At 35.8% G+C, this 23,004-nt stretch overlaps 1 protein-coding gene across 1 annotated transcript in view; it reads right to left on the bottom strand.

The window, feature by feature from the left end:
* Positions 1–20,725, bottom strand: part of P5cr-2 (Pyrroline-5-carboxylate reductase-like 2) — a 57,685-nt gene extending 36,960 nt beyond the window's left edge. Inside the window, exon 1 of the mRNA XM_074186686.1 lies at positions 20,492–20,725. Within this exon, the coding sequence (XP_074042787.1) occupies positions 20,492–20,573 (82 nt within the window). The 5' untranslated portion in view covers positions 20,574–20,725. The remainder of the gene's footprint in view (positions 1–20,491) is intronic.
* Between the last annotated feature and the right edge of the window lie 2,279 nt (positions 20,726–23,004).

Raw genomic sequence — 23,004 nt, 5'->3', positions numbered from 1 at the left:
GATCCTATATCCCTCACAGGCGGCCTTATATATGGGGCTCATATTTGGTGGAGGTACTTAACCGGGTACAAGGTATCCCTCTTTATATTGATCTGCCACGCTTTAGTAAATCCCGAAATCTCCGCTTGAGCTCCCCTATCATTGGAAACCTTGGAAGACGTTGGAATAACAGGACTGGCAATCGAATTATTCATCAGCTTTTTCAGTGATAGAAAATAATGTGTGAGAATTAAAGAAAGGGACCAGTACCGAAGCTAAAATCACATATAGTATGCCACATGGTACCGTTTTGGGACAGCGGTTTCGCAGATGATACAGATGTGTTTCATGGGGAAGACAGTTGGACAGGAGTCGAACAAAAAAGATCGAGGCCTTTGTGGGAAATATCCTGAGATCGTTTCTGTTAGGGTATGATTTATAAAATTCTTGATAATTCTTGAAGTTATGTAACAGAAGGTTCAATTTCGAAATAACCTCTCCACTGTTCAGAAAATCGTCTAATTTATCACATACAAAAATACCAATTATTTTTTATGATACGGGGTCATCAATGAAGTCACGACCAATTGATTTGAGATAAGAATGTTACATTTATATAGTATATTTTTTAGACTCGAAAACTTGATGAAGCTACTGTGATAGATAAACATGTGATATATTATATATATTTTGTGAAAATGAAGTTTGTGAAAAATTGAATCGTAAGGTGTAGTTTATGAAATTACTATGGATCTTCATCAAGTCATGGCCAAATCAATAAAAAATGTGAATTATTATATTTCTACTGCATTGAATGAATAATAAATAAAATTTAAGGCGATATCCAGAAAATAAAGTTTATTATTGAACGGTCAGTAGAGTTTTCAAACATTTTGAATAGGCGGAATCATAATTACAATCAAGAGTGTACAAAAACTGTATACATAGAAGAAATCTATACTGTATACTAGAAGTGAGTTATAAAAAATCCTAAAAGAGCTACACATCAGCTGTGACAAAAACTTCTTTGGAGCGCATTTGTCCGTTTCAAGCCAGAGACAATGATTCAAAATACGATTTTTCTATGTAAATTTAAAGTGGAATGGAAGAAACGCACGATTTCAATCGACATATACTGTTTTTATGATAAATCCACTTTCACAGAAAATTATGCAGTATTTTTTTTTAGACAAAACAAAAGCAACTACAGGAAAATCCTTAGGAGCTCTCAGAGCGGTGCCTGTGCGGAAGTAGCGATTCACATTGGATTTGAATCACTGGAGATTAAATCCATTTGGAAAAACATTCTCCGGAAGTTTATTCCACATAAACGCAGTTCTCCAGATGAAAGCGTTCTCAAACACTGAAGTTCGAGGTGTACTGAGTTGAACCTCAAAACGATGAGCAGCCACAGTCCGTCGCGTATTTCTGATATGAACCGCTCTTGGTGGAATCAAATAGGCCAAGTCACTTGAACACTTCCCGTGAAAGTATCTAACCTTTCTTTGATGTTCCAGGCTATCAAGGTTGCACGTGATGTTCGCATCTCCAGTCAGGCGGATGGCTTTTTTCTGGATGGAATCCAGCAACTTCAGGGTATGTTTGGGGCAGAGCTCCATTCATGAAAACAATACTCCAATGAATGTCTGATCTGAGCTTTATAAAGCTTCAAAAGTTGCTAAGGTGTGTACAGTTTTCTGATTCGGAACAGTATTCCAAGCCTTTGAGAAGCAGCCTTTGCAATTCCAGCGACATGATTGTGCCAAGACATATTGGTGTCTAATTTAACTCCCAACAAACTTATCGAAGCAGAAAGCGGAATGGTCTGACCTGACATTATATCCGATTCGTAGCCATTTATCTTCTTGGAGAAAACCGATGCTTGGGTTTTTGTCGCATTTAATTGAACCTGGTTAGTTTCAGTCCAATTCAAAATCTATCGATACTAATATAATATGATAATAATAATAACGATACAAATACAAATACAATAAAAATATATGCATGAATAATGAAATGCTATGAAGTGCTAGTGCCTCTGCCTAAACTATAATGGCTTGTGCCGCAGTATTACCAACACTCTCATCCCATTAATAATAGTGTGAACATAGATATGTAATTTTTTGTTGTTGTTGATGAATTTGTGCGGGGGAGAAATAGAATCATACAGTGTTAGTTAAAAAAAAGTACTTTGAAGATGGCTATGTTGAAGAATATATGCTTTTGAGTCTGCTTTACATTTTTGAAGATTTTTACATTCTTTCAGTTAGTTTGGGAGGCTGTCGTATATTTTTGGGCCAAAATAAAGGATATTTCTTTGAGCGCGAGTTTTGCTGAATATAGGAACTTTAAGTATGAGACCAGTGGTATATCTTGTGGCTCTAGATTGGTGAGCATATTGTTGAGGTTTTTGTTTAAATGTCCAGATCAAGGTTTGTAGGATATATAAATTTAAAAGGTTTGTTAGTTGATACAATTCTGATGTGGAGAGTCGTCTATCTTTCTTGTATATGATTTTGAGAATGGTGTTTTGAATAATCTGAGTTTTGTTTATAACGCTACTAAATGCACCCCTCCATGCTGTGATGCAGTATTGCAATACTGATTCTATCAATGAATTGTAAACTACAAGCATAACTTTTCTACTTAAAATGTCTCTGAGAGTGTAGAATTTGTGAATAAGTTTTCTCACTCTGCTGACAAGGTAGTTAATGTGATCATTCCACCTCATGTGCTGGTCCAGTATTACTCCTAGATATTTGATTTTTGAGAAGTTCGCTATTTTTGGACATTCCTTTCTGAGCAGCGTCGATGGTCATCGTCGTTTTAATCAGGCTGGAGCCTTGCTCCCTTATCCTTTGGGCTGGTTTTTGTCAGAGGGACAAATGGGTCATAACTGATTTTTGATGGTGGCATGGAAGTCCTCAGACATCCATACCGCCCTTTGCGGTGTACCCCTACCTGGCTGGGGTGAGATGGATGAAGATATTATTCATCTGTTACCGGAGGACATAGATGCCTCATTCGACAGAGTGTCGGTGCCTTCTATATCGAGAGGGGTCGTCTACAGCGTAATCTATAGCTTCCCTGACTAACGGATTGTCGTGAGTTTCAGCGTAATCTAAAACTCGTCGATTCCTCGACTGGATGGACTGCTGAATGGAAGGCAGCTTCAAATCTCTGCGGATGGCTTCATTCCGCACGAACCACGGAGCATTCCCAATCATCCGTAGAATTTTATTTTGTAAGGTCTCCAAGATGGAGATGTTAGTCGGAGCGCTTGTTCCCAAACGCCTGAAGCGTACATGATGACAGACTTGAACATCGTGTTATAGATCGTGATTTTATTCTTTAGGCTTAACTTGGATTTTCTATTGATCAAAGGGTACAGGCTTGCCACCCGACCCTGGATCTTTGCCTTCACGCTTAACAGGTGCGGGTTCCAGGTGAGCCTACGGTCTATAAGAAGACCTAGGTACTCGACCCGCGTTTGCCAGTTAATCTCTCTTCCAGAGATTCTTACTTTCATGGCCGGAGAAGCTATCGTTCTTCCCATGGTTATTGCCTGAGTTTTTTCCGGGTTCACTCGGATCTTCCACTCGAGGTACCAGCGCTCGAGGTCGCCCAATGCACGTTGCATATAGACGATCCCGAGCTCCCGACCCATGGGAGATGAGAGGAGAGCCGTGTTGTCGGCGTAGAGAGATACCTTCACATGCTCGGACCTCGGAAGGTCGCTGGTGTAAAGGGAGTAGAGCGTGGGAGAGAGCACGGCCCCCTGTGGCACTCCAGCAAGGATCTCTCTGTTGTCAGACAGAGAGCCCTCTACTCTAACCGAAATGTTCTGTCTTTCAGGAAAGACCCAATCCACCGGATCAGGCCCCGAGGCAGGTCGAACGCGATTAATTTGTGTAGAAGGCCTTTATGCCAAACGCGGTCGAAGGCCTTCGAAATGTCTAATAAGACTTAGTGAACTTTTTTGTTCCTGTTTAGTTCCGCGATGGTATTTTCGACCAGTCTCAGAGCCTGCAACTCAGAGAATTTCTGAGCAGCATTCATTATGCAAGAATAAATAATCAAGTCTGGGTTGATCCGGTTCTGTAAGTGAAAAAGTAACAAATTTAGTTTCATCAATATTTAATATCAGTAAGTTCGTGTTTAGCCATTTTTGTATTTTAATGAATTCATATGCAGCAGTGCGATACAACTCTGACCACTCATCGTGTGTGAAGATAATGGCGGTGTCATCTGCGTATGATATTATTTTCTATTGGAGATTTTTTATTTTGCAAATGTCGTTATTATAAATGAGAAAAAGTAATGGACCCAGTACTGTACCCTGAGGAACACCTGTGGTAACTATTGAGGGTTTGCTTAATACATTTTCTATTTTTACTCTTTGAGTCCTTCCATTCAGGTAACTGGTAAATGAATCTAGCACTGGAACTCTTATTCCGTTGTCTGATAACTTGTTAAGCAGTATATGGTGCGAAACAGTGCCGGAAGCTTTGGCTAAATACCTCACTTCTAGATCCTCATTAAGATATGCAAGTTCCTGCTGCTGGTGAAGATGTGCCTCCGTAGCCGATGTCCTGGAATCTAAATGAAATAACGCGACAAGTGTGCTATCGTCAGCAAAGCAATATATTGGATTCTTGGTTCATTCTAATAAGTCACTGATATACAATAAAAAGAGGGTTGGCGACAATATGGATCTCTGTGGAACACCAGCGTTGATGGCTTAAGTATTCGGGAGATATCCATCGACGGCCACTTGCAGAGAACGTTTTTTCAGGAAGCTGAAAAGCCATACACAAAAATGATCCGATAAGCCATAGTATCGAAGTGTAGCCAGCAAAACCTTCATGCCACACACGGTCAAAGACCTTAGAGATATCAGCGCAACAGCTCTTATTTCTCCATGTTACGTTATTCCAAATATGGGTGACATACGATAGAAGGTCTCCTGTTGATCTTCGTTTCTGAAAGCCATATTGATAATCGCTCAAGATGTTGAAGCCTTCTGAATATTTGAGGATGTTGTGGTTTACGACTTCCTCCATGCTTTTTGATTTCATTGAAAGCAAAGCAACTGGTGTATAGTTATTTGGAAGATTTTTCTTGCCATTTTAGTAATAGGCTAAACGCGAGAAATCTTCCAACAAGAAGGAAAAACCCTTTTCTTGAAGACAAGTTGAAAAGTATGCAAAATACTGGTGCGAGTTTATTTGCGCACTTTTTAAGTACGACGACGGGCACTTCATCAAGGCCAGACGCCTTGTTGAGAGAGAGAATATACTTTATTGTCATAAGATTGATCTTGTGGACAAAGTTTCACTTAATCTATAATGCAATTATACACTGTGTCCGTAAAGTATGGAACAAATTCATTTTTAGCTAAACAGGTCATTTTAAGAAATAATCCTGAAACACGTCAATTTTTAATGTTAATTTACCGTATTTTAAAATAATAATCTAATATACAGGGTGAATTACGTTCGAGTAATTTCGTCACCGTCATTTTTTTCAAATGGAACACCACCATTTTGTCTCAATTTTCAAATTACTCTAGCTGAGCTGATTCCAAAAATGTATCACATGTTGATTCCAATTGGTACAGGGTGGCCAAAAATACTGTAGTTGTGTGTGTGCTAATAAAGTAACGCGTAACATTCTTACTTAGGTAAATTAACAATATTATCAAAAATACTTATTGTCTAGCGGCAATTGGTTTGAATGTAACACCCCGTAGTTTGCTACATGTTTAGAGTAATAAAAATGAGCTGTTTCCAAATATGTTTGGTACTTGTGGTCTAGCAGACAGAATATGAAAGAAATGATTTCTTATCTACATTTATAAAAAACATAGTCGTCTAGTTTTTTGTGAAATATCATTATTTGTTTAGTAATTTATTGATGTTCAGTGACAGTTTAGTACTACAATATTTTTGGTATTCGTGAATATTCGAATGATTGCTTAGATTTAATTGGAAGTAGAAATGGAGTTGAGTGTAAAACAAAGAATCGAAATACTTATGATGATTTGGTATGGAGACAGATCGCGAACTCAGATGGAAGTGTGCAATTTGTTCAATGATAAATATCCAGAAAGACCTATAACGCGTTCAACAGTCAGTAAGCTGGAAACGAAATTTCGAGAAACTGGTACGGTTGCAAATGTACGCAAATCAGGTCGTCCCCCTGCAAATGCTGATACAGCATTAGATGTTTTACTGAGTTTTGAAGAAGATGAGCACACTTCTGTTCGTAAAGTTAGTCGCGAAATCGGTGTTGGCAAAACAACGGAACACAAACTATTGAAGCTTGAAAAATGGCATCCTTATAAAATCAAACTTGTGCGAGAATTAAACGAAGATGATCCCGATAGACGACTCCAATTTTGCGAAGAAATGATGGATAAATGTCACCAAGACCCTCTCTTGATACAAAACATTATTTTTTCTGATGAGTCCACTTTCACATTAAATGGTGAGGTTAACCGTCAGAATTGTAGATACTGGGCAAAAGAAAACCCCCACTGGATGCGTGAGCATCATACACAATATCCTCAAAAGGTAAATGTATGGGCTGGAATTGTACGAAATCGAATCATTGGACCCTACTTTATCGAAGGTAATTTAAACGGGGCAAAGTACCTTGAGTTTTTAAGAGGGTATCTCGTACCTACTTTACGTAATTTATTTCCCAGCAGACGTAATCCTGGAGGTTTTGATGAAAGTTTATGGTTTCAACAGGATGGTGCACCTCCACATTATGCTGTAGATGTTAGAAGGTACGTAGCTGAAATTTTTCCGAACAGGTGGATTGGTAGACGTGGACCTACTGAATGGCCAGCGAGGTCACCAGATTTAAATCCTTTGGAGTATTTTCTGTGAGGCCATCTGAAGAATGTTATTTATAACACGAAACCAGCAAATATTGAAAATGTACAAGGGAAAATTCGAACAGAAATGGACAATACTACGCAAGAAACCATACACAAGGTTCAACAAGAATTTGTACATCGTTTGGGTTACTGTCAAATACAGCAAGGGCTGCAGTTCGAACATTTAATATAAAGTCATGTATTCCAGCATATTCTGTCCGCTAGACAATAAGTATTTTTGATAATATTGTTAATTTACCTAATAAAGAATGTTACGCGTTACTTTATTAGCACACACACAACTACTGTATTTTTGTCCACCCTGTACCAATTGGAATCAACATGTGATACATTTTTGGAATCAGCTCAGCTAGAGTAATTTGAAAGTTGAGACAAAATGGGGGTGTTCTATTTAAAAAAAATGACGGTGACGTCATTACTCGAACGTAATTCACCCTGTATATTAGATTATTATTTTAAAATACGGTAAATTAACATAAAAAATCGACGTGTTTCAGGATTATTTCTTAAAATGACCTGTTTAGCTAAAAATTAATTTGTTCCATACTTTACGGACACAGTGTGTGAAACAACAAAGTGCATTTATTTTCACTCATACATAAAATCAGTTTGTATATATATACCTATATATATATATATATATATATATATATATATATATATATATATATATATATATATATATATATAAAATATTTTTTTTTTAATTATCATTATAAAATTCTTGTACATTATAGTATGGTCTGTCACTTAAAAAAATTTTCACAGCTTTCCTGAAGCATTGTAAAGATTTTATTTCTGTTATATTCTTTGGCAAATGGTTGAATATTTTGCAACCATTATAGATAATGGAATCTCTTATGAGTGATGTACTAGGTATTGGCAACTTGATGTTGTTGGATTGCCTTGTCACATAATGGGTTGGTGAAGATTGAAATGTGTTCGAATATTTTTTAATTAAACAAACTGTTTCCATTATAAAGATAGAAATCACTGTTGGAATTCCATGAGTGTTGAAGAGTAATCTACAAGAGTCTGTACGTTTTGATTTGCACATATATCTCAGAGCTCGTTTTTGCAAAACTAAAATATTTTGAAGTAGATAACCACTACATACTCCCCAAAATGGAATTCCATATCTCAAGTGAGATTCCACCAAAGAAAAATAAACAGTCTCAGCTGCTGTTAAACCAAGTTCATTTGCGACTACTCTGACTGCATAACATCCAGAGGACATTTTGTTACACAAGGCATAAATATGTTCTTCAAATTTTAGTTTACTATCGATATGCACTCCTAAAAATTTTAGGCTACTTTTGTTCTCAATGATGTTACTCCCAGTGGGTATATTGTCAAGTTCGCATCTAAAAGTTACTATATTAGTTTTCGAAATATTTAGAGAAAGACGATTTGAATCACACCAATTTTTCACTGTCATCATATCGTTGAATATGATTTTAGTTAAATCGTTTGCATTGTCCGATTGTCAAAAAATTGTAGTATCGTCTGCAAATAGTGTGAATTTTCCTGAAATATATATACTTGTCAAATCGTTGACGTAGATGAGGAACAATGTTGGCCCTAGTATTGAACCCTGAGGTACACCCTTATGTATTTTTCCAATTTCTGAGCGGTGGTTTGTATCCACCATCTGGCTACGATCTGACAAATATGAGCTGAACCAGCTCAGTATCACTCCTCTGAAACCGTAATAAGGAAGTTTCCTCCGTAGTATTTCGTGATCCACACAGTCGAAAGCCTTCGAGAAATCGCAAAATACTGCAGCAGCAACCTCGCCACTATTGATTCCAGTATAAACTTTTTCCATGAGTGAGAAAATTGCATCATTATTGCCTTTACCACTTTGAAAGCCAAACTGTTCTTCATTGATGATTTTATGTTTTGACAGAAACACAGTTATCATCACCTTGACTAGTTTTTCTATAAGTTTTCCTAATGTGGGAATTAGGGAAATAGGCCGATAATGCGAGGTGTCGTCCTGATTTCCTCCTTTATATAGTGGTAATACCAATGATACCTTCAGGAAGTCAGGAAATTTTCCTGATTGAAATGATGCAATAATAATATTGGTCAAGAGTTGTAATGTGTTATCTGGAAGATTTTTCAAAATGTTTGCTGTAATGTCGTCGTAACCAGATGACGACTTTTTTCCAATGGAAACAATCACCTGCTTCAGCTCATGAATATCACTGTTATAGAGAATGCACGTTTCAGAAATGAAGGGGTTTTTGAATTGTTCCATTGGGTCGTTCTGAGTAGTCAATCTTTCAGTCAGTTTTTCTGCAATAGAGCAGTAATATTCATTGAGAACGTTTGGTGAAAGTAAAACTTCATGTAGGGGAAGGGTGGGCATAGTGGCCACTTGAAGTTTTCTTCCCTGTATAGTGCTGCAGCCTCGCGGCAATAGTTTCAACTACTCGCCCGGCAGCCGTTGTTATTGTGTTGTAGTTTAGTGGCGCTCAGACGTAAGCTCACCGAGATATCGCAAATTTTCCACTTTTTCGACCCTCTGATGTTAGGTAAGTGCATCACATGTTTCGCTTTAGTTTATTATAGGCCTAGGTGAAGTAAATTGTACATCAATCGTGCAAAACAACATGTTTCTAGCTTTGAATTCATATGTCTCAACAGTAGATACTACAACGGGTTGTACGTGAAATATTGTATTTAAAAAATGGCGTGATAGAGGGCAAAGTGGCCACAGCTGTGCCCGCAATGTATGTTGCATAAAACTTGATTTTTGAAACTGCATTCATCACAAACAAAACTAAGTAGGCCTATAATATCAAGAGCAAGATTACGGCAAACTTCAGTTATTCTAATTCCGTTTTTTTTTTGCAGAAGACGAACAGCATGGTGTCCAAGTATAGAAGGAAACCCGCTCAGCAGTCCTGGAACTCTGAAGCTATGCAAAAGGCCATTGATGCAGTGAAGAAAAATGGGTTGCCTTGGCAAACCGCAGCTAGAAAGTTCTAGGTACCTCGAAATAGGTATTTTAAAACGGCGTGCACTCGACAAAAATGTTCATGCAGTAAACACAAAGAAGGTTCTTGCTCACTTTCGGCCCATATTTACTGAGGAGCAGGAAAATGAAATAGTTAACCATCTTTTGGACATGGAAGTCCGTTTCTTTGGTGTAACAGTCGCTGATCTACAGGCTCTTGCCCACAAACTCGCTGTTAAAAATTGCATACCTCATAACTTTACTCATGAAAAAAAAGCTGCTGGAACAGATTGGGTACAGGTATTTAGAAAACGCCACCCTATGATTCCATTACGGAAGCCTGAGGCGACTTCAGCTGCACGGGCTCAAGCGTTCAACAAAACTATTGTATCAAAGTTTTTTGACATTTTGGAAGGCATTCAGAAAGATCACGTATTCCCACCTCGTAGCGGAAGAAAGGAACATCAACAGTTCTAACATCCAGTCCATGTAAGGCCACTCTCATGGCAATTAAGAAAGAAAAAGAGAATGCGAAACAACGTAGACTAGAAGCAAAAAGAGAAAGGGAAGTCGAAAAGAAACAGCAGGCTCCTAAGAAAAGGGTGGTTTAAATTGAAAATAAAGGAAAACGCGCATTGTTTAAGAAAAAGAATGACGATCTCTATAATGATGATGATGAAGGCAACGTCAGCGACGTTGATTGTTTATTCTGTGGTGATTGTTACTCGAAATTCAAGGACAACGAAGGCTGGATTTAGATGTTCTGGTTGCCTCAAATGGGCTCACGATGCCTGCACAGGAGCCGAAGAGGAGGATGATGAGTTAATTTGTGATTTATGTAAATACCAGTGATTTCATAGTTTCACATACTTTCAGTAATGCCTATTTTTGTTTAAAACCCTAATAGAATCGTTTTGAGTTCTGAAACTAAATGCGTTTTATTTTTTCCATACTATCTAAATCAATTTAGGCAGTGGCCACTTTGCCCTACCTAATGGCCTGAAGTGGCCACTTTGGCAACTTTTGGTAAAGTCAAAATCTTGTACAAATAAGTTTAAAAATCTAGTTGTTTTTGGATCAGGCCTAAGTAACCATACTAAATGTTGAAGGGATTTATAAAATGTTTCAAAAAAGTTTAGGGGTGGAAAAAAATAGATGTTCTCTACTTTATTAGATTTACCTCTTAGGTCATTAATTACTTGCCAAGTTTCTTTCGATTTGTTATCAGCTTGTTCGAATCTATTTTTATAGTAACTTTCTTTTGCTTGTCTGACAACCTGCCTATAGATGCTGCGGTATCTACTGAAATATCTTTCAAATAAAATATTATCACTGAACTTCCGAATATAGTGCAGCGATCGCATATTTTTTGCTGAAATTTTTATGCCACGAGTAATCCAACGTTTTCTGTTCTTGATTTTCAATTTCTGAATCGGAAATGAACTATTGAAAATATTCACCAAATGATTGTGAATGAGAATGAATCCTGGTCATTGTTCATAATATCCCAATTGATATTCAGGCATGTATTATAAAATCTTTTTTAGTTTTTTTTACTATATAATCTGCTAAATCTGTATTTATTCCGGTTCATTATAAAACTCACTTTACAGCAGCATAATTGGGCTGTGTCGAAATTCGCCTGACTAGACTCTGTCGAAAAGTGTATTCCAGCATTGTGGATCCTAGTGTGGGAACAGTGGGTGGTGCCTCTCCCAGAAAATCCACTGTGGCGTGGTACGCAAATTGTTCAGCTAGTTTCTCAACAATGATCTCATCCAGTATCTTGTTTTTTCAGCTTGGCTCCTTTCGCTCAAAAAATTTGAATATGGAAAAACCTCTGATCATTATAAAAACTTCGTCTAGAAAAGTTACGATGAAAATTGTTCGTGTAGTGGAAACGATAGAAAGCATATCACAACTGAAACAAGTTTTTTGTTTCTGTTTTCGAAAACAAAACTAGCCGCAAGCGTTTGGTGGAAATCCGCCTTTATTCATTTTCAACTCGAATGCTATCTGTATCTGTAGAGTAGGGAGGGTGAGTGTAAGCTCACGCACTTAAGCCACATGTGACCCATTGTACATCCTCCCGAGGAGTTGTCCTCCTAGGTCGTCGTCCATCTTGTCCTTTCCAGGAAGGTGGACAGGTCGCTGGGAGACATCTCCTTGGCCTACACCTGCTGGGAGGCAGGTGTAGGCCAAGACTCGCCGAACACACACTCTCTTATTGACGATAACTCCGGGCACTCGCACAGGACATGCCTGACAGTCTCATCTTCCTGTTCACACATCCTGCATAGAGGTGTGTCCACTAGCCCCATATTATGTAGGTGTTTCCTTAGCTGACAGTAGCCAGTCAGAAATCCTACTGTAAGGCGTAGATTTTTCCTGGTCATCGCCAGATATTTCTTCGGCGCCAGCTTCCCAGGGTCGCCCAAGGTGATCCTGGCAAGATTACATCCTTTGATTTCATCCCATCTCTTTAAAGATTGAGCATGGGCGTAACATTTGACTAGTTCCGCAATTGTCGAAGTCATCAGGGCGTGGGTGCCACTTGGTCCTAAAATTCTTAGTCCAGCCGCTTCCTTGGCTAAAGAGTCGGCAATGCGATTACCTTCACTCCTGTCGTGCCCTCTAACCCACCTCAGGATAATGTTATTATCTACCGAGGCTTTGGCTAAATCTTGGTGGCACTCTAGTGCTAGCCCTGAAGTAACACGGTGTCTGTTCAAGGTTAATAGTGCTTGTCTGCTATCAATGCAGATTGTTATGTTTTTGCCAGAAATTCTTTTCTTGGTTATTTCTTTTGTGGCGATTGAGATACCAGCCAGTTCTGTTTGGACCACGCTGGTATTTCTTCCCATTCCCCACTTAATCCTTAGGCTTAGTGATCTGGAGTACACTCCACATCCTGAGCCTTCTTTGGTTTTTGAGCCATCTGTATGAATCCGTATTGCATTTGTAGCATCTGACTCTGTGTTCTGCTTAATTTGTATTTTGTAGGGTTTATTAAACACAAACCTGGGTTCAATTGCATCACTTATTGCCTGCAGCAGAGGTTGCGCAGTAAGCGCTTCCCGCCGTAGGCCCAGCCTCAATCGACCCATTCCTACTTCTAGGTTTACACCAGCCGTGTGCAATCGTACCATGGCCATTAACGCAACCTCCTTAACGTACAGATCCAGAGGGGTCAGACACGTGAGTAATTCCATTGCCGCGGTTGGTGTTGTTCTCATGGCTCCTGTGATGTTTAAACAAGCCAGTCGCTGTATTTGATATAATTTTTGGATGGCCGTTGCTTGTAGAACTTTCGGTCCCCATGTAATGGCTCCAAACGTTAACATAGGTCTTATTATTGCAGTGTAGATCCAGGCGACTACACGGGGTGAAAGACCCCATGCGCGTCCCACTGTCCTCCGACATTGCTCATGAGCCACGTATGCTCTTTTTGGTCTACTCTGTAGATGAGAGTTCCACGTTAGCTTCTTGTCGAGGATAATATCAAGGTATTTCACCTCTTCAGAGAAGTTTAGTAACTCGAATGCTAATTTCTCGTGGTAAACTTTTCAGTTTGCCTATCTGTGCACTCAAGCTGATTAATTTATTTTTCAGATTGTCGAAGATTGAAAATCAAAAGAAATCAGTGTATATCAACTTCTACTCAATAAACATTTTTCAAAGAATAGCGACCTTGGGATTGGAATGTTTCAAATATTTTATACATCCTTGTAACTTCGAAAAATTATTATATTCAATCTAAAATTTGCTATGAACATGAATTTTTGATGTCATTTATGCTTGTTGAAAACAAAATGAACGATGGTCACTGACATTTGGTAACTTTTTATGTATTTGAGGTTTATTTATCGGTCATTAACTTTATTGATGATAACTCACTTGAAAACAGATATTTATAATCTCAGAATGTTACAGTTAGACTTTGGAATATTTCAAATAAACATGGAATAACGTGAACTGTACTCAACTGAATCCTATTATTTTTGATTTGTGCCTTTTATAGTAACTTAAGCATACAGACAAGGTTAAAATGATCTGAGAAAATGTAAAACTAAATAAACTGAAAACCAGTATGAAAAAACATACATTCTGGTAGTGAACCAATATCTAAAAATTGTGAGTAATATACTAAATGAGAAACACCAACAATCGTTATTTTATCTGATTTTTCTGAACTGAAGAGAAAACCAAAACTATTTATACCATACCAACTGGATCTTATTCATAATATAACAGGTACTCATTTTGTATCACTCATTTAATACCACGATAGTGGTATTAAATGATCAACAAATTATATTTCACACTGTTAGTTTTGTTCATCAGTATGGAAATACTCTAGAATGAGAAAGAGCAAAAACGAAAGGTTGAACAATGAAATAAAAACCTTTCTTGCCAAACCTGGCAGAGAATAATTATTTATCTGAGGGTAAACCAGTACTATTTGCTGGAAAATAGCAAATGGTTTATTCATATCTATATCTATACTAATATCATAAATGTGAAAGTTTGTGAGGATGGATAAATGCATGTATGTATGTACCAAGTTTTTAAACACAACAGGTGTGAAGTCAACTGGGAAAGATATAAAAGTCTAAGAAACTATGTAGTTAATTTACTGAAAACTAAAAAGCAAGAATATTATTTGAATAAAATTGATTCAAGCTCTAAGAACCATTAAATCTCTAATTAATACTAAGTCTAATACAGTTGACACAAACAATATTGAATTTGAAGGAGAAGGACAAGTAAAAATCCTTAGAGATGAAGCTGAGAATAGCAGAAACTTTCAACAAATATTTTGAATCCAGCTTAGAAGAAATTGTTAAATCAATTAAGACTACTACTTCATGGAAAGGTGAAATTACAGCGGTCTCTAGTTTCGAAAGTTTTAATCAACTTGAATTGAAAGATCTTACAGGAATTAGTAATAGATTGAAAAATAAATCTGGAACAGAAATCTTAGATATCAAGTTTATTAAAGCTACTTTTGGAGTCATTGGTCATGTTTTGTTACATTTTATAAATATCTCTCTACAATATGGGCAATTTTATGAGCAACTGAAAACTAGCATAATAGTACCTGTTCTCAAAGTCAAAAATACTAATAAAGCTGGAGAATTCCGTCCAGTAAACACCTTACCAGGAATGGAGAAACTACTAGAAATGGCTGTATACGATCTTAAGTTATGTTGGGGCCAATAATATTCTCATAAGTAATCAATCTGGTTTTAGGAAAACTCATTCTTGAGAAACGGCTTTACAACTCACGATTAGTAAATGGACTCAATCTATTGACAAGGGAGATTATGTTGTAACAGTATTCTTAGACTTAAGAAGAGCTTTTGAGACAATTGACCGTAATATATTAATGAAAAAATTGGAAGCTATAGGTCTTAAAGGAACAGTGCTAGGATTGTTTAAGGATTACTTAAGCGATCGAAGACAAATCACTAAAGTGGGTAATGTTCACTCATCTCCTATTAACGCAAAATTTGGGGTACTTCAAGGAAGTGTCTTGGGCCCTTTACAATTTCTTATATATATTAATGACATCAGTTTATGTCAAAATTGTGACTTTATGAATTTATTTGCTGATGATACAATGTTAACAACATCTCATAAAGATTTAGAGATAGCTTTGACAAAAATGAATATCTGCTTGAAGGAGATTCATAAATACTTGAACGTCAACAAATTAAAACTAAACGTGTCTAAAAAAAAAGCCATGATTCTGACCACAGCATATAAATATAAATATATAAACATAAATTACTATTCTTTGGAAATTAATGAAGAAAAAATAGAATTTGTAACCGAAATTAAATACATATCAAATAAACTTTACTTTTTTACTCGAATCTCTTATCATTTGTCAGTTTCTTTCAAGGTCACTATATATAACACGATCATTCAGCCTCATTTCGAATATTGTACTACATTACTATATGGGTGTGATCAAAATAAAATTTCGACTTTACAAAAACTACAAAATCGTGGAATGAGAGTCATATTAAAATGTAATCATTATACAAGCATAAAGTTTATGCTCGACGCATTACAATGGTTATCAATACAAGAAAGGTTCTATAGATCAGCAGTGATATTTATTTTTAAGACTGTCAATAATATGTTACCATCTTATTTTGATGAATTCATTACTTATCGCGATAGTACTCATAACTACGAGACAAGACAAAGTTATCTTTTTCACTTGCCAAGATGCAGATTAACCAGCTCAATGAAAATATTGTTTTATGAAGGTTTAAATCATTTTAATAAGCTGCTATGAGACATAAAACAAAGCGGAAGTATTTATATATTTAAATCTAAACTAAACAACTATATTAAAACAAACACAATTTTGTAGGAAAAGACTCAATGTTTGAAGGTGATTGACAATGTTTCGTGATGAATTTCACTAGTTCGGACTTCCATTGTCATCACCAGAAGACGATTGTAGATACCAACAATCGAAACGTCGTGAACTAACGTGACTTGGAATCTCTACACTTTTTTATTTTTTTATTTTTTATTATTTTCTTTTTGCATTCCTTTAATTTTTATTTATTCAATTATTATATTTTTACTTGTAGGTTATTTCACTATCATTTCATTTCAGGTTTATTGTTGCTTAATATAATTGTTATTTTCAACTATTCTCTTTTTAATTATTCTTTTTTACTTGTTTCAGGGATTTCAAATCATTTTATATAATAGACAATGGAAGTCCGAACTAGTGAAAAGACTCAATGATGCAGAACATCAGTAGTCTTAAACCTTAACATTTATTATCATGTATCAGTATGTTTTAAATTGTTACTATAGTCTTATCTAAGTTAGTTAACTTTGAATTTTATTTCCTTTTCTATTTTATTTCTCAACATTGTTAAGTTACAGTCATATGTATGACTCTAGTTATTAGTTATTATTATTGTTGTTTAAGGACATATTATTATTGTTTACAGAGTTATTATTATTGTATATTATTATTATTATTATTATTGTATGTATATTAGGATTTCCTGAATAAACGTATTCATTCAAATTCATTCAACACAGACTTTTTTCTGTGTAGTGATTTCAATAGCGATGGTGAACAATGCCAAAAAGAGATACCAGTGAATAAGATTTGGATGCATAAGAATATTGAAGCACAGAGAGTATGTTTCAATGTATATAAGAATCTACATATCAAGTTTGGTTTCGAGGGTAACAAACTATTGCAAGCAACATCAGATTTGACCGAAATTCCTTTCTTAACTGTATCTAAAATAGTCAAAAACAAACCTTATGAACGCAAGACGCGATGTGATACAGGATTATCAAAACCTGTAGATGTTCATTTAATAAAATAATTGAAAAAAAACAACACAGGACTGTTACAAAAAGCAATGAGATTCCTACAACTGAAATCATAAGGAAGAAATTGAATACTTCCGGTCATAAAGTGAGCTGCTGTGACAAAACTCTTCAGAATTGGATAAAGAAACTAGGAATTAGAATATTAAACAAACGTCAAGCAGTTATGGAAAGCAGAAGAATAGTGGAATTGCGTAACAAATACTTAGAACAAATTTTTTATCTGGACGAAACTTGGTATGACACTCACGATACAGTCAATTTCAATTCTTTATTTATCCATTCGAGCAAATACAGCTATAGGACAAGTCAAAAAACATATAGACATACAACAAAGTACAGTGAGTAAAATGATAAAATAAAGTAAATTATGTACATGCATAACAAGGATTGCAGACAAAATACAATTAACATAGGATAGTGAAATAATACATGTTTACAGGTTGTTCTTTAAAAAATTAATTCATAATAATCTTCTAGGGAGTAGGGACACAGATCAATTAGTATCTTTTTCACTTCAATAAGAAATTTCCGGTTTGAAAAGGATCTTTGTGGAAGTCGATTATAGAGTCTTAAGCCAAGTACAGTAGGTGAATTTAAGCTAATATTTAAGCGACTGAAGGGAACGCAATATTCGCCTTTCTGTCTAGTATCATAATTGTGTAGTTCATCTACACGCATATGGTCGTCACGAGCTTTGTGTATATTCTTCAAAAGTTCTAAAATGAAAATACCACTAACTGTTAAAATCCTCATGTTTTTGAAAAGGTCACGACAACTATGGTTAAATGAGACTCTAGCAATACATCTAATAATGCGCTTTTGAGCCAGAAAAACATTTTGTGCATATGCTGATCCACCCCAGACTGCAATACCATAGTTAATTCTTGATTGAACTTCTGCAAAATAGAATGAACGGAGATGATTCAAATTCAATGTATATCTAAGATTTCTGATTTGGTAACATTTTGAGTTTAGTGTCTTAGAAAGCTGTAGACAGTGAGTTCGAAATGATAAGTCTTCGTCCAAAAAAATTCCAAGAAATTTAACACTTTCAGTACTATAAATGCATGTGTTATTAATGTTGATATTCAATGGCGGTACGTTTTTGTTTTGATGAGTATGAAAAGTTACACAATTTTTTGGGAAAGAAAGTTTTTGGCTTTCTACTACTCCATCTGATACAAAAAAAAGGGATGAGAGAATCTTCCAAAGAAAGGAAGGAAGTAATCAATTTGAAACTCTATACATGAATGTGTAGATCATGCAAAGAAGTAACTTTCAGACACAAACTGAAAGAAAGTCCTCCTGAAACAGCTACTTTCATATAAACATTGAATTACACGAAAGAAAATAATTCTTTCGAAACAAATACTTCTATATGAACACTGAATTATACAGAAGATACATTTCTCTACTCAGTTTGTATTTCAAACATTTGTTGTGGAATAAGAATCAGATATCATTCATATGAGTTCTACTTTGAATGAATGGTAATAAATTGTACTCACATAGAACACTGTCACCCTCACTGGTATACACCGATGTTTCGCCTTAAGACACTTGCCCTAAGGCTCTTCAGTACCAAATTGGATAACATTATAGAAAATACACACAATTTGTTTTGTTTGTCTTAAAAAGAAGAGACATATCAGAAGACCAGACTGAAAAGTTGAGCATTGTGGTGTTAATTTTTGTTTTCAGAATTTCAGAGTTTTCTCCTGTAAAAAGTAGCGTTGAGTCATCTGCATACAATGTAGTGAATGCATCAGTTAAGATCAGAGGTAGCTCATTAATATATAAGACGAATAGTATTGGCCCCAGAATGGAGCCTTGAGGTACCCCAATGTCATTTCTTTGAGGAGATGACCGAGATGTTTTACCACAATGAGAGATTTTTACAATTTGTTCCCGTCCTTTCAGATACGAGCTAAACCAGTCATGAATTTTACCTCTCATACCAAATTTATATAACTTATCAAGCAGAGTTTCGTGTTGAACAGTTACGAAAGGGTGGATTGATGGTTCGAGAATGTGTACGCTTAACATGCCTACAAACAAAGGATTGCGACTAATCATTGTGTATTGCGGAGGAAGTAAAGAATGGGTTTCGAATTCTGTGAAATAATGTGGAAAAAAATTTGAGGACTGCAATGTTGTCTATCATATGAACATGGATGCTAATATTTTTGAGGAATGGTTTGAAAACACATTGATCCCAAATTTGGAAGCGAATAGTGTAATAGTTCTTGACAACGCTTCCTATCATTCGCGACAGCTCATCAAAGTATCGAATAAAAATTCGAGGAAAGATGAAATACAAGGTTTTTAATGGATAACAAGTTGTATTTCGAAGATAACTGTATCAAAAACCAACTACCTGAAGTTTTACAGACAAAAACATTTGAAAAATTGTATGCCCTTGAGAGTATCACTGAAAAGTATGGACTCATCATACTGAGACTTCCCCCCTATTTTTGTTTTGTGTTTTCAATCCCATCGAGTTGATTTGGGGAAAATTTAAACAAAGCATCAGGCGTAAAAATAATTTTCCAAAATTTGATAAGAAGGTAATAGAGCTAGTTAAAGAAGAAGTATCTAATATTACCGAAGAAGACTGGCAGAAAAGGATTAAAAAAGTAATTGTAGTTGAGAAAGACTATATGAAGATTGGACACTTCCATATTAATGGTGGAAATATATTCATTATTGATTTAAATGACGACAGTAATAGTGAAACAGATAATATGGAAGAGGAATTATCAGAAGCTTTCGAACAATATTAGTGAAGTGTTTTTGAAGGGATCGATTGTATATATATGTGAGTAAGTAGTATTCAGAAGTATTTTCAATTATCACTCTGTTATTTGAATCCTCACTCTCCCACGCATCTATATTAGTTAGCTCCCTAACTATATTATTAAAGGGGAACTGTTGGAAGATAGGTTGTACTATATCTTTTACTTGAACTATACATGAATATAAATGTATAATATTTATCTGAAATCTGGAGAAACACAAAGTGGCAAACAGTTTTTTACACGAGAATTTTATTTTCGAGTTTAAATTCAAGTGATATTGAAATTATTCAGTTTTCAGATATTCAACCGGTATATGTATCGCATATTCCACTCAAACTCTACTCCACAGAAATTTGACTAAAATTAGGGTACCTAGTGATAATTCACAGAAAAATGTCAGTATTTTACTTCATTCTCCTGCACATACGGTTTGGTATTTCAATAAAAAAAGTAATTTACCAGCAGTTATAAATCCTTTCGCCATAGCTTGTGCCATTTTTCCACCGCCTATGAATCCAATCTTCAACAGTTTTCCGGCCATTGCTGATCAAATGAAGACTACGTAACTTCTGCACCCTGCAGCATCAAAATATCGCAACACCGCACTGCACTTTGAATTATCAATTTTGATGACCCCAGAAAGGACTTGCTGGTCAGTGTTTCAATCTATGAAAACAGATGATGTGTTATGTTTTCGATGATAATATATTTGTCGAACTATGGCTTACTTATCTCAGTAGTTTACATGAACGTTTATCCCGTATTGTATAGAGTGAGCCAAATTAGACACTTCTGAAGGAAAACTCCTGTTTTAAAACTAGATGGATGAAAACTGATGATTGTGTCCGGGGGTCAAATTTTATAACAAACTTAATGGTGAAAACCGCATGTCGATGTCTATCATCGTTTCTGTAACAGCATCTTTTTTGAAAATGTGCATTTTCGAAAAATTGCTGTAACTTTTTTCCTGTCCAAAACTTATTGTTTCCATAAAAACATTTCCAGATACTTTTTTACGTAAGATTCAATGGTGTAAAAACACTTTTTTTTAAAAATGAGTTATCAATAGTTATTGATTGAAAACCTTTTTTTAATGAGACCCTTATATTCCTGCATATTTCAATGGCACCTGAAATCACTTTTCCAAAAATGTAGCACACTTGATGTTTTGCTAGAGTCATCTTTGGAATATAGAGCTTTTAGGTTTTTTTAAAAACTACATCTCATGATTTGATCTCCACAAACTTTATCTGAAAAATATATCACATGTTTCGCTATCACAGTAGCTTTTTCAAGTGGTTTATACACACATCGGAAAAGTCTAGGGATATTTTTGAAAATGGCAATAATTTTTTTTTAGATCACTTTAGGGGAAAAAAAGTTGACGGGTGATTATTAAACGAATGTAACTTACAACAAAATTTATTAAATGGTCAAAAATACTGAGTGCGCATATAAGCAAAACTAAAAAAAATATGGCTCTTCTTTGTCACCCCGAAAAAAATCATAATACAAAAAAAATTGGAATCAGTACAAAGTATGGCCTCCACGCTGGTTTATTACGGCCCTACATCTATCGTGCATCGACAAAATGAGATTGTCAATGTCTTGTTGAGGTACATTTGCCCATTCAGCGATTAAAAGCTCTCTCAATTGAAACGTTGTGTGAATGTTCCCCGTGTACGGAGTAATTCTTCGTTGAAGCATGTCCCACACATGCTCGATGGGATTCAGGTCCGGTGATTGTGCTGGCCATGGCAATACATCAACTCCTTCGTTGGTGAGCCAGTCAGTCACTAGACGAGCGGCATGTGGACGAGCATTATCGTGCATTAGGTGGAAGTTTTCACCAACAGCACCAGCAAACGGACGGACGATAGGTAGAAGAATGGTGTCGGGGTACTGTCGAGCTGTGAGGGAGCGATTTGGAAAAACGAGATCGGTTCTGCCGCCGATCATGATTCCGCCCCATAGCATTACTGTACCACCTCTGTATGTGTGGACTTCCTGGACGTGTCTCAAACGTTCATTATTTCCAGGTCGTCTCCACAGTCTTACTCGACGAGAATCTGGATGAAATCCAAATCTGGATTCGTCTGTAAACAAAACTGTGGCCCAATCATTTATATTCATATGCCAAATTTTATGCAACTAGGATAAAGTTAACGTTTTGCTTATTTTTGACAGATTTACTGACAGATTTTAACAAACAAGTTCGGTTAATTGTCATCAATTCATGTATACATAACAAACATCATGAAGTTTAACTTTTCTGATAAATTTTTACTTATACGGACATTTTTAGAAAGAAATTAAAAATGTGCTATAAAAATTTTAACATGACTGGTGCAAAGTTCCAACCAATCACTTGGCTATTTTCTTAAACAAACGTCAGTACCATCAATTTTGAAAAAGCAGACACAACTCAAAAACTGCAATAAGTATTAATGTAATTACTTGAGTTGAAATTACATTAAAATTTCAATATTCAGTATTTACAGATTATTTATAAACACTAACTAGGGCGGTAAGGATGCTTAATCACGTTGAATAAAATTTTTAAGTTAGGTCTTGACAAACCAAATGCATGCTATGGTAGTGTCAAGTTGTTGATTTACTTGTCAAATTTTTAAGTTATTGTTGCAATAATGTTGTCTCTTCAGGAAAGAATAGAAATAGTTTTAATATGTGGTGAGAATACACCATACCGGCAAGTAGCTAACATTTTTAATGAACGGCATCCAAGAAAAAATGTTCAACATACTATGTGTCAAGGATAATGTCGAAATTCAGAGAAACAGGATCCGTAGCAAATCAATTCAAGAAAAAGCACACTCCAAGTAAATATGATGAGGAGGCTCAACTTAACATTTGTTTGAAAGTTATTGAACACGGGCAAACGAGCATAACCGATATTATAAAAAATACCGATTACAAGAGAGAAAGTGTTTGAAAAATTTTATTAAAGAATA

Source organism: Leptinotarsa decemlineata, unplaced genomic scaffold (genome assembly GCF_025532065.1).
Source record: "Leptinotarsa decemlineata unplaced genomic scaffold, Ldec_3_MD MMD2_P_RNA_scaffold_4, whole genome shotgun sequence".
Taxonomy (NCBI): Eukaryota; Metazoa; Arthropoda; class Insecta; order Coleoptera; family Chrysomelidae; genus Leptinotarsa; species Leptinotarsa decemlineata.
Note: the sequence above shows the minus strand (reverse complement) of the source record. Positions and strands in the feature narration are given on the sequence as shown.